Source organism: Lutjanus erythropterus, chromosome 22 (assembly GCF_056507025.1).
Source record: "Lutjanus erythropterus isolate fLutEry1 chromosome 22, fLutEry1.hap2, whole genome shotgun sequence".
Classification (NCBI taxonomy): domain Eukaryota; kingdom Metazoa; phylum Chordata; class Actinopteri; order Lutjaniformes; family Lutjanidae; genus Lutjanus; species Lutjanus erythropterus.
In genome coordinates, this window is record NC_139338.1 from 10,576,537 (window position 1) to 10,588,659 (window position 12,123).

General features: G+C 40.8%; 1 protein-coding gene across 2 annotated transcripts in view; it reads left to right on the top strand.

The window, feature by feature from the left end:
• Positions 1-1,739: 1,739 nt before the first annotated feature.
• The window catches only part of slc2a13a (solute carrier family 2 member 13a), an 84,763-nt gene continuing 74,379 nt past the window's right edge, over positions 1,740-12,123 (top strand). Inside the window, exons 1-2 of one of the 2 annotated variants that reach the window (XM_084711491.1) lie at positions 1,740-1,911; positions 2,019-2,595. In XM_084711491.1, coding sequence (XP_084567617.1) covers positions 2,046-2,595 — 550 coding nt within the window. In that variant the 5' untranslated portion in view covers positions 1,740-1,911; positions 2,019-2,045. Of the gene's footprint in view, positions 2,596-12,123 lie in introns of both variants that reach the window. The other variant, XM_084711490.1, reaches the window with a different exon arrangement.

A 12,123-nucleotide genomic window follows, 5' to 3' on the forward strand; every position in this document is an offset into this window, starting at 1 on the left:
GGACGTCTTGACAGAATGACTGACAAACATTGACACCCGTAGATGCTGCTAGTCAATCAACCGAGTCACAAGGTTAATTTCCAGGGAAGAGACATCATAGGTTTTCACCATGAAACCATCTACATCACTATGTGTGCAGGAAACATGTCCCATTATTGCCCTCTGTCTCTAATGGGATCAATCATGAGCCATTATCAGCCTGTGCTCGTTCTCCATTTTGTGTGACACCACTGTCCACATATTGATCCCCCTGCATGCATGAATGCATTTATAGCCATTTCATTTCTCCAGGCTGCAGCCGTGCAGCATGTTAGCAGAGATTACTTTTTCTCTGTTTTAAGAGTGATCAATAATGAAGAAGGTGGGCAATGACGGTGGTTGAGTGTGTGAAGAGGAGAGACGAAGGATTTCATGGAGTCATGGAGACATTTTGTTGAGTCTTTGGCTTTAAAAAGACAGTTAGGCATTAGGATGAGGGATGATACTTTGATCCTTTCCTTTGTCTTATGTGATAATAAAGTGAATATATATAAGTTGTGGACCATTAGTTTAACAAAACAAGTGATTTGAAGACATCACCGTGCACTTTGGGAAATTTTATAGACCAAATGATTAATGATTAAATTAAAAATAAAAACAACTGGCAGATTAATGGATCAATTCTAAAAAGGTTTGTTAGTTGCTGCCCTAATTCTCTCACACATGAGTGTAGCTTTTTTCAGCAACTCTGATTCAGTAAAATGTGAACAGTGTGATAATGTTCCAAATGTCCAAATCAAGATTAATGTGACTCAGTAAACTGCACTGCCTTTAGTCCAAGACACTCATCAATCTTTTGTTAGTGTTGTACATTGTTTTAGCAAATGTTAGGTAGAGCTTAAGTAAAATAGCTATTTTGATAATCAATAATTTAATTATTTTAAAATGCCAAATATGTTACTGGTTTCAGGTTCTCAAATGTGAATATTTGCTGGTTTTATTATTATTATATCATTAAACTAAACGTCTTTGGGTTTTGAGCTGTTTATTGGATAATACAAGCAATTTGAAAATGTAAACGGGCTTTCTGCGGGCTTTTCATAATATAATACTACTTAAATGCTTGAGAACCAAATCTCCAGACACATGGACCTGTAATACCAGAGTCAGGCCTGCAGGGGGCAGCCCTTATCCTATTAATAATGCCCGAGGCAGCCTGTTGTACGGTAACAGGTGAAACATGAAGCCAGTTTGAAATGAGTTTCATTAAGAATCTATATCAATATAGATATACTGTAATTTCATTTATAGCTCATAGGTATGCGTATCAATAAGTAGGCAATGGACCTTTTCTGCGGCAGCCATATTGATCTAAATAGTAGGGTCAACACGGACTAAATCTTAATTAGTATTATTCCTAACACCTGTGTTCACCCTACCATTTCATTTAAAAGTGGCTGCCATAAAAAGGTCTGTTCCTCATGTCTGAATAAAACTTTTTAGACCTTGCCTGGATGTTTTCACGAACCCAAAACATTAAGCACAGACTGCCTTATGCCATTAGTTAATTTTATTGTATTTCTATTGGATTTATTAATCTGTGGCGTTTCTTTGTAACGGACTGAATCCTCACGTGCATGACGCTTTCAAAACAATGTTTGTTTGCGTCACGCCGACGCTGGTGATGACGAGCTGCTCCACTACACTCCTCCTATCCATCTCACCTTTCCTCCCCACTCTTCTGCAACTCTCCCATCAGGACCACAGGGATGTGAGACACTGAGACACACCACACAGGGCTGGAGAACAACTTTACTCAGCAGCCGGCAGCAGCGTTGCGTCTGGGAGTGGTGTTTTTTTTTTTTTGGAGACGCACCGCGGCAGCAGTAACTCCAGACTGAGGGAGGGGAGGGGGGTAAATTAGTTCAGTGGGTGAGTGTGTTTTTGTTTTCTTTTTTGTTTTTCTTTCTTGGAAAGGTTCAGACACAACTCAGCAGCCCTGTGTACTGTGTTGTGTTTCCCATATGTCGCGAAAGCAGGTCGACCATGACTACAACCTCCGTAGTATGAGCAACCTGATGGGCGAGCGGTGGAAGAAAGTGAACGACGGGGGAGAGCGGAGTCTCATCAAGGCTCCGTCCAGCGCCAGCATCAGCAGCCAGGGCGCCTCCGCCTCCGCCTCCGCCGCCGCTTCCACCGCCCCAGCACCAGCACCCTCCTCCTCTTCCACCGCCACCAACACCGGGGACCTGGAGAGGGCTGCCCGCAAGCAGTTCCAGCAGGATGTCACGCCCGGCTTCGTCTATGTCCTGGCCGCCTTCTCCGCCCTGGGGGGCTTCCTGTTCGGGTACGACACCGGGGTGATTTCCGGGGCGATGCTCCTGCTGAAGAGGGAGCTGGACCTGAGCGCCCTGTGGCAGGAGCTGCTCATATCAAGTACTGTAGCCGCGGCCGCCCTCTCCGCCCTGCTGGGCGGCTTCCTCAACGGGCTGTTCGGGCGCAGGGTGTGCATCCTGCTGGCCAGCTTCTTCTTCACCGTCGGCGGGATCGTGCTGAGCACCGCCCCTGGCAAGGAGGCGCTCCTGGCGGGGAGACTCATCGTTGGAGTGGGGCTTGGTAAGTAAGACTAAACTAAAGACTAAATGCTTGTTTGACCATCACCAGTTTTTTAGCCTATAGTGCATTTTAAACCCTGCAGAATAGGCTCACTTTATGTGAAAGTAAGTAAAATTCACTTTGCATCAGTTTTAAATATATCATTTTATTTAACTAGAGAAGGCAGTTTCTGAAGAAATTATTAGTGTGAATGCTGGATCTTGAAAAATTAAAAATGTTAAAAGCCCTTCAACATTTCACTGAGCCAGAAAAGAGTTGGAAATCCACGAATGCACAGAAAAAGTGGAATATTTCATAAAGTATTAAGAGCAACAGTAATGTACTAATTTAGTTTTATTTTTATTTTTGGTCTAATTAAGTTTCTACGTTGAAAAATGTGGAAGGAGGTAAAATCATCACAGAGGAATAATGATTATAGAGAAGTGTTTTGTAGAGGAACTCGTGAATGCATTCACACCAAAATACTTGCCTCAATACATTACATTGAGCCTATGCTGTATTTTAAGCCACACAAACACATTCTGTTTTTGTGAGAGCAAGTAAACATTACTGGGTGAAGCATTTGCAGCAGTTTTAAATATCATCTTTTAACAAGAGACAGCAGTTTCTGAAGAAGGTGTGAATGCTTTATGTTGAAAATGTGTGAAAGATGTGGAAGATGTAGATGTTTGAATTGTGAAAGTGTGAGTGGGAAAGATTTGAAAATGCATGAAAAAAATGTATCTAATAAATCCAATATTTATCAGCTACAATTTCAGCATTGAAATAATAAATAAAAAAAATTCTCATTATCAGCCAATAATTTATCAGTCCTGATATTTACTGTGTGCAAACCTAATTAACACTGTCACTGAGGGAAAGACAAAGTAGCTTGTAATTGGAAACCAGTAAAATTATCTCACCTCACTGGCAGCGCTAATGATGATGTGATACTTTATTGATTTTTACCTTAACATTTCCCCTGCACTTGCTCTCCATCACAGAGTTCAGAGGTCAGACTCAGCTTAAGTGCACCTTGGTGTCACGGGTCTAAAAGCCCACTTTCTGCCTCCTGCCCCACATTGAATACCTTTGGTTTGCTGCTGTCTCTCCTCACTCTGCCTCCCTCTTCCTCAGGCCTGGTATTTGCAATTACTCACAGCTTCTAATTACACAGCGTGGCCCTGTGCTCGCTCAGGCTGCACGCCACTGGCTGTTAGACATCTTGCTGTCTTTGTTATTATCATCATTAAGATTATTATTAGTAGCAGTTGGGTACCATTAAGTGATAAGGGAGAACTCATTCTGAATAAGAGGAGGATATTCGTCACAGCACGCCCAAAAGGAAACTCACAGGAGACTTTTAGTGTCAATAAGGTCGTCTCACTGATGTCAGACTTGCATTTATCTGATTGGCTGGCCTCGTCCCTGCTTCTGCTTCCTTCCCCGCATGAATATTTTTCACTCTCTGCATCCTCTTCTTTTGAATCATCCCTCTCGCTGCCTGTTCATCCCTCCACTCTCCACTCTGCTTGCTTTTACATGCGATGCGGCTTTTGATCAGAATTCAATGTACCCCAAATTATTTATAGTGGCTGCTGTTACACATGAGTCACGGCCTCTGAGGAAAGGGCCGTTAAAACTGGTTTTCCAGGCTGAGCGCTGCGTTGATGGCACTCTTCTGCCGCCTCCGTTGAGAGTAGTAAGCGCTCTCCTCAGTGATATGTGGAGGAATTGCAGACCATTATCTGTCCTTAGTCAACCACTGGGACTGGAGAGGAACCTTGAAGGGATACTTTGGATTATTTGATGTAGGTTTGTATAAGGTATTTATTGATAGTCAGTGTATTACCTACAGAGATAGCAGTCAGTACATCCCTAGTTTGGAGAAGCAGAGAGGAGTTCCTAGCTAAGCAATAAGCTACATTTAACATGATATTGATTTTTTTAACCCATTTTAAGTGGCTAGAATGCCTTTTGTTGCTGACTGTGTCCACAGCAGTGCTTTGCTTAGCTTTTGTGCAGGTACTTCTGCTACTTCTCCAAACTAGGCAACCATCTACTGTAGGTGATGCACTGATTATAGATAAGCACCAATGCAACCTTGCATTAGATAATCTGAACTATCCCCCTGACTAAAGTGAAGAAGAGCCCTGTGTTCACATCTTCTGCAAGCTATTTTCCATCAGACCCCTTTTAGAACCGTTTGTAATGCTTCTTGTGATAAATGGATGTAGTCTGGTTTCTTGTTGTGTGATCTAAATTAACCATACTATAATTAGCATATTTGGCATCATAAATGTGCACGATGAGTGTTTCTTTGTTAATTTTCCACAAGGTGGGAAGGTGTGAGGGCATCACTGCTGAATGAATGGCTGAGATAAGCAGGATATGATGATTTAAACGGAGATGTCATTTCCCATAATTATGTTTCAGTGCATGTTGGATGCAGAGTAAACTTTTCTGTTGAGATAAAAAGTGCAGACCGGATGCAACACCAAACTCTGTTTTAGTTTTTAGGAACTCCCCTTTTTTATTGTGGGCGACCAGGTGATTGACAACTAAGTGCTGATATGAAAACACCATGACTCAGCTTTGACGTAACTAAATTAAAACTTCATGTTTCCTTTGACAACTTATACAGCTTGGGTAACTTATAAGTCTGTGGAAAATGCTGTTCTTACAGGACAAGAAAAGAGCAAATCAGAGATTTGGCAGAGCTTGTGAAAATGAAGCTTAATACCCTCAGATACCATCTGTCCAAACACCACTTACTTAAATTTCCTTTTACTAAAACAGTTCTTCAGCGATGGCTATAAAGGCGACAATTGTGACTGCTCTGATTTCTCTTATCTTTCCTGTGATGTAATTCTCCAAACATGTTTTCTATGTGAAATCAATTAGAGCTATTTCAGTAGAAAAGGAGATCAGCTAATTACAACAAAGTGCTGGCACTTTTTATGATGAAAATGAATTAAACAGAATGTGTAATTTTGAGTAATTAACATAGCAAATTAGTCTGATTGTTTGTAATTATACCAATTTTCCAAAAGTGTAATACAGAAATGTGAGCTTAAAATGATCCATCCATCCACCATATCCTATTACACATTTTGAATGTGTTCATAAAACACCTGAATGAAACCTTATCAGGATCAGTTTACTTGTTATAGGGAGTATTACTCTGTGAAAACTGTTGAGTAATGTCTCCTGTGGCTGTGGAGGAGCTTTCTGCAGTCTGATAAAGAATTACCTTCAGTGTTAACTTCTGTTTGAGAGACTACATTTATACCAGAAAGCCTTTGCTACAAACTAGGAATAAGAGTTTGAAAAACCTGACCATTCCAATGAAGACATGCTATTTAGATGCATTATGGGAAATGGGAAATGATGGATCCACATGTTGCATGCCAAAAATGGAGCGGGACAAAAACAAGCTATATTGTAGGGCAGAAACAATTAGTCGGTTCCTTGATTAGTCGATGGTAGTCCAAAGTCTTTAGGGTGGTCCTTCATATCGGGGCTTACTACTGAAGAGGGGGCGGAGCATTGTGTCCGGTAAGGTGTGTCCTTCAAAAAACGTAAGGGGAGTAGGTTTGTTACTGGTTGTATGCACCGTTCTACCAACTACCTTGCATTTACAAATCCCTAGACAATCGGTAGGCGAGGAGATTGTCTGGTATTGTGAGACAGGCAAGATGGTGTGTAATGGAAATCAATAAATACAATAATTGTTAGTCACAAGCCTAAATCAAAACTAGAGTTTGTGTAAGTAAAACAACCCCAAAGTTTGCCACCTTAATTCATTGAAACACACAATATGTAAGTTCTGCTGCTCTCACATTTAAACAATAACAAAAGATGGAGTTTGATAATGTTGTGAAGTAGTGTGGGATCATGGGAGTTTTCATTGTTAAACAACCATTAAAATTTATCTGAGATGACTCAGGCAGAAATCATGTTCATGTATGAGGTAATAGTTTTATTCACATAATATTTAGTTAGTCCGTTACATTGCCTTCCTTTCTTACTCACATATCCGAAGTATCCCATGTTTTCCTTACCTTGCGAGGCAGCTGGATTCACAAGATCGCAAGATCACTCTAGAATCCATCTTACTTGCTTAAAGTTATCCTTTTGTGTCTGCACCAAAAGCGGTGCAGCCAATCAGCGTCCTAGGAGGGACTACTGGCAGCTACCAGTGTGGTTTTAGGTGTGACGATAGCAAGAAGCATCCATGAAAGCGACTGGTCTTGAACAAACAATCGTGACTCCTCTGAAGCTCTGAAGGGGTTAGCATAGATACTGTGATAGCATCAGTTATATCAGAGCTGGTGCTGAATACAGAACGGCTCTGAAGGCTTTTCTCAACGGAAGAGATGTTCTTGCTCTTCTCCTGACCAGCTTTGGCAAGAGGTGTATCTGACTGGTTGAAGTTAGCTTATGTTAGACGTGATAGACAGATGGCTCATCCAGTGACCTGCCAAGTGGTTTTTGAAAGTGCCTGCCCTTTTCCAAACAGTTTCTGAGGATGACTTCCCACATGGGTCTCTGTAACAAACCATCTGTCTTGTCAGGTTAGTATTTTCCCAAAAGTTACAGCAGCTAGATGCGCTGTTACAATGAATAAATTTGAGATTTCCTGGGGTTTCACCTTGTGTTGTCAAAACTATTGAAATATCAATGTATTGCACTGCCATGTTTCCACAGTAGCTTAGAATATATATGTACATATATATATATGTATAAAAATAGAAGGTCAGGAAATTATATTGCCTTTTCCCCAATGGCCATGTGAAATGAGGACTGAAAATGTAGCAGCTTCATTTACACACACAAGCTGTGATTGCTAATATGGGGAAGAAACTAATCACCCGGGTCATTTGAGCTGTTACATTATAAGTGGCTGTTTCATTATAAGTATCCCCTCCCCTTTCTGCATCACAATCTTTTTCCACACAGTCGTCTTCATTACACAAGCATGCTCGAGCTGGCCCTGATAGATAATGAAACACATTCTGGTGGCACAATTAGCCACCGGAGACGCTAATAAGGCAACATTTTTCATCGCGTGCAATTATTCTGGGCCGTGCCTGTCACCTGCACGCTCACATTAACATGACCGCCGGTCCTCAGGAAAGCTAGTTGCTTTGCATTTCTGAACTGAACTCAACAGAAAGGTCATTGGAGCTGTTTGTCAAACCAGGAAAGGCCATACGCCGCCAATACCTGCCTCCCCTTATTTCTACCCAGAAGCCTCTGGTTTGACTGCTACCAGCCGGTTATTGTTGATCTGACCTTTGCCTGTGCACATGGACTGTTTTGTGATACGAGCCGTGGCTGGCAGTATTGAACCGGACTGTCAGGACAGACAAGGATTCATCACATAACTTGGCATTTTCAATCAAATTAAGAGGTTTTCTTGCTGCACAGGATATTTGTAGAAAGATGTTTCAATCTTGGAGGTGAAATCTACTCATGTTAACTAGCTCAGATGTGTGATTTGTGTTGTAAAATTGAACTTACTTCATAACTAAGCTAAGTAATTTCCTCTAACCAGTCTTCTCCACACAAACAGTTAGTGATTTCCTACATAACAAAAGCAAGGAAGACTCTAAACAGTTTAGTTGTTTCAGGAAGGTGGTATTGGTATCAGCAGATACTCAAGGTTAAGTTATCGCTGACAAACGTGTATCAGTTAAAAGTACATTTTCAGGGACACCTGAACTACGACTAATGACGACTTTGGCTGTTTCTATTAGTCACGTGACCATCGCCCTGCGGGATCACAAGAGTCTCGCTCTCAAATAATGTATTCTTTGTGTGCTCTCTGTGGCGACAGCTCGACTTAGAGGGTCAAAAATAACCATAAAATGTTTCTCTTAAAAGAAACCTGCTCTGATGCCTTCAGCCTTCGTTAGTCATAATCCACCGACTCACACAAAGACACACAGTCACCCTCACAGTGTGTGTATAATCATGTTTTCTGGCTAAATTATCCAGCAGTCGGAAATGTTGAATTGTTTTGTCCTTGGAAACAGTTGAAGACGGGGCTGCTTAAAGATAGTGCTGTTAATTACAATGTAATAACATTTAATTATTACCTGGGGGCTTGATAATTAATTGGTTGGTTTATGTAATTAAGTCACATCTCTCCTCCTAACTAGGTGGAAGCTGAGTGTAGATTTAATGAGGAGTTTGTTTACGCGCATATTATTGTTTTAATGTGGAAATCACACCACTAAAATGTCAAGTGTACAGAAATGAGCTGTTCTTGGCTTGACATTTGTACATTTATTTATTTTTTTTCCCCCATAAATGTTTTTACGAGAACATGAAGTCATAGAATTTGCAGTTAAATGGTATATTATGCTTTAATTTGCCTTTAAACAAACACATTTGCGTTGGTAAAATCCAATATGAAATTAGGCACACTTTGCTGGATTTAATTAAAAAAGGGGACAACCTCTCCTGCTTTTTTACCACTGAATTTAATCACCACTCACAGCACTTGGCCATTTGAAAGTAAACAACGGCTTTATCTGGGGGAGCTTTATCTTTTCCCCACTCCGCATTTTCAAGGATCCTCCATTAGCCTCTAATTAGCTTCCTCCATCACAAACAGCTACTTAGCAGCAGAAAATGTCCAGCCTGTCTCTTTTCTACACCACAGTGATGGAGGGCCTGGTGAAGTATCTCACTCATACTCTGATCAAGTGAGTCAGTGCCTACAGGCTGCCTTCACAAGACCAGACAGAGCCTTTGTTTAAGTGTGCTGCGCTGCTTTGAGGCCGAGGCTGACCAGACGTTGACTTCAGAAGCTGTGTGTTTGTGCGTGTGTGTGTGTGTGTGTGTGTGTGTGTGTGTGTGTGTGTGTGTGTGTGTGTGTGTGTGTGTGTGTGTGTGGAGAAGGGAGTGCTGGGGGCTGTCCCTGGTGCTGAAAGGAGAGCTCATTAACGAGACAGGAAACACAGGGCGACTGTGTTTGTAAGGGATTCACATCCAAGCAAGAGAAAGAATCTGGAATATGTTTTTTTGCTTGTTTTCAGCACAGTGGAGAACAACAGACAAATATGAATACTTGTATCAAAATAATGTCACTTGACTCTAGATATGTCCTCTACTGATACAGGACAAGATTTACTCAAATTAAATCCACTGTCTTTCTGCTTTCCCTGCTGAGTGTAGTAAATCTTTTGCAAGAAAAGTCAGCTGTACGCAGTAGAGCTGCAACAGTTAATCGATTAGTTGTCAACTATTAAATTATTCACCAGCTATTTTGATAATCAATTAATTGGTTTGAGCCATTTAAAAAAAAAGTCCAAATTCACTGATTTCAGTCTCTCAAATGGGAATATTTTCTGGTTTATTTAGTCCTCTATCACCACGTTGGTGCTGATGATGATGTTGATGTTGTGCGAGATGAGAATGGTTTCACACAAAACTAACTGGTACTTTATCTTTTACAAATATGGCACAAACAGGATTAAAAAATTTTTTGTCCCTTGCCATTGGGAGAAGGGGAGGAATTCAGTCTCTGTACTGGTCCAGCTAACTTTACACTTAATAATTCAAACACTTCCTTATGACTCCGAACACTGAAAGTAAACACAGAAATGAATTAGCTATAATAGATAATGGATCATTCTACTTCGTATATTGGGGCAGGTAGCTCGAGTCTCTTCACTCTTTCCAAATAAACGTTTACATAAATGATTTCAAGGCTTTCCTCTGAGTCTGAAGTAAACACAGACGTTAGCCCCCCTGGATAAACTATTTTTCCTAACTGCAGAGAAAATCACCTTTTGGAGCAAAGACTGGGCTAACAAGGTTAGCCTTTTGGTTAGCAAATTTCCTCTCAGCAAAACAATGAAACTCAACAATCAACCCGACCCAAAGTGTTGGTATTTGATGACCTGGAAATGAGACTCAGCAATCAGCCATCTTTCTAGAGAATTGCTCTCCCCATCTTTAAATCAGATTCTAGCATTATCAGCTTAAAAAATGAATAAATCTTCATTTTGAAAGCCAATGCGAAATGAGATGAGTGTGTAGCTGGCCTCTAGACACTCTTAATTTCAGGCAGTCAATAAGCTGAAGTGAAACTTTACAGTATTTGACCTTTTTACTGCCCTGTAATGGTATTAGCTTTAATGGGCTCAAGCATATTTTCCCCGTCACCACCTGCAGCAGGATGTGAAATGGAAATGATCCATTACTCAGTAAATGCATCAATATCAGCTGTAGTATCTCACTTATAGGCATATGGGCTGTTTGTGGCAGCAGGAGTGGCTCAGGCCTGAGACAGACTGGTGATACATATGACTAACAGATAAAACAGGGACACTGAAGGAAAGCAGCAAGAAGAGAGGAGGATGAGCTCTGGCTGTATGAGGTGAATGCAGATAGAGGCATTACAACAGATAAGGGTCTTTAGGAAGTGTTTGTGTTAAATGTGTTTAAATCTGTGCTTGTCCGTCTGTGTGTGAGTCTGCATAATGTCATGTAAGTGTGCAAACACACAGTTCAAACACACGCAGGAGCTGTCAGATAGAAAAAAAAGCAAACAGATTTCAGAGCTTTTGGTGTTTGCTGTCTCCACTGATGAACCACTCTGCAGGTTGGCATGAAATCTGTCTGCTGCTCTGTCTACCTGTTACATCCAAACTTCATACTTATTCTAATATTACACAAACCTGTTTTCAAACATGCTGGATTGAACTGCATTCAGCCACGTACCACAAAATTTATGGAGCTCTCAGCCACATCTTGTAGCCCCTCATCAGTGAATAGAGTCTGCTTAGTCTCCAAGGAGATGACACACTTGACCTAAATATGGAATTTCAGTGATGTGATAATAGTTGAGGGGGGTTGTAATCCCTGCCTCTGTTCGAGGAAAGCATTTGCTGTTCAAGGGAGTGAATGAAAATAAAAAAAAATATTACATTAAATATCAAACAGAGCACACGTAGAATAGTGAATGTGTGAAGAGATAGCTCTGAGATACAGTAGTTTTAGGGAATTTTACTGTTGTTTCCAACTTTCCCAGAGTCAGAAAGCAATAAATGCCTCAGCACAGACCTATTTTATGTATTTGGTGTAGTCTGAAGAGTGTCCATGTAGTCAAACTACTATAAGAGGTCACTCACCTCTGATTGATTTAGTCATAATTTGCACATGAATTCTTGAGTTATGGCAAAAAAATGTGTTTGGTGAGCTCACCAAAATCTTAGTAGTTCACCCTTGATTCCAAGTGGATGTTTGTACCAAATTTGAAGAAATTCCCTCTAAATCTTCCTTAGATGTCACATTTATTAGAGTGGGATGGACGTCAGGTTACACTGACCTTTGGCCTTTCAAAACCTAATGAGCTACTTCCTGCCTGAGTAACCTTTGCTAAAAATAACAGTTGTTTGGAAGTTGCTAAAACTAAAATGAAAAAAATGAAAGAATATGTCTGTAATTGAGAGCTGGGAAATTGCGCAATGGGAAGGCAAGTAGTCTTTTTGTGGGACAGACAATATTGTTAGCCCTATCCTCTGAATCTAC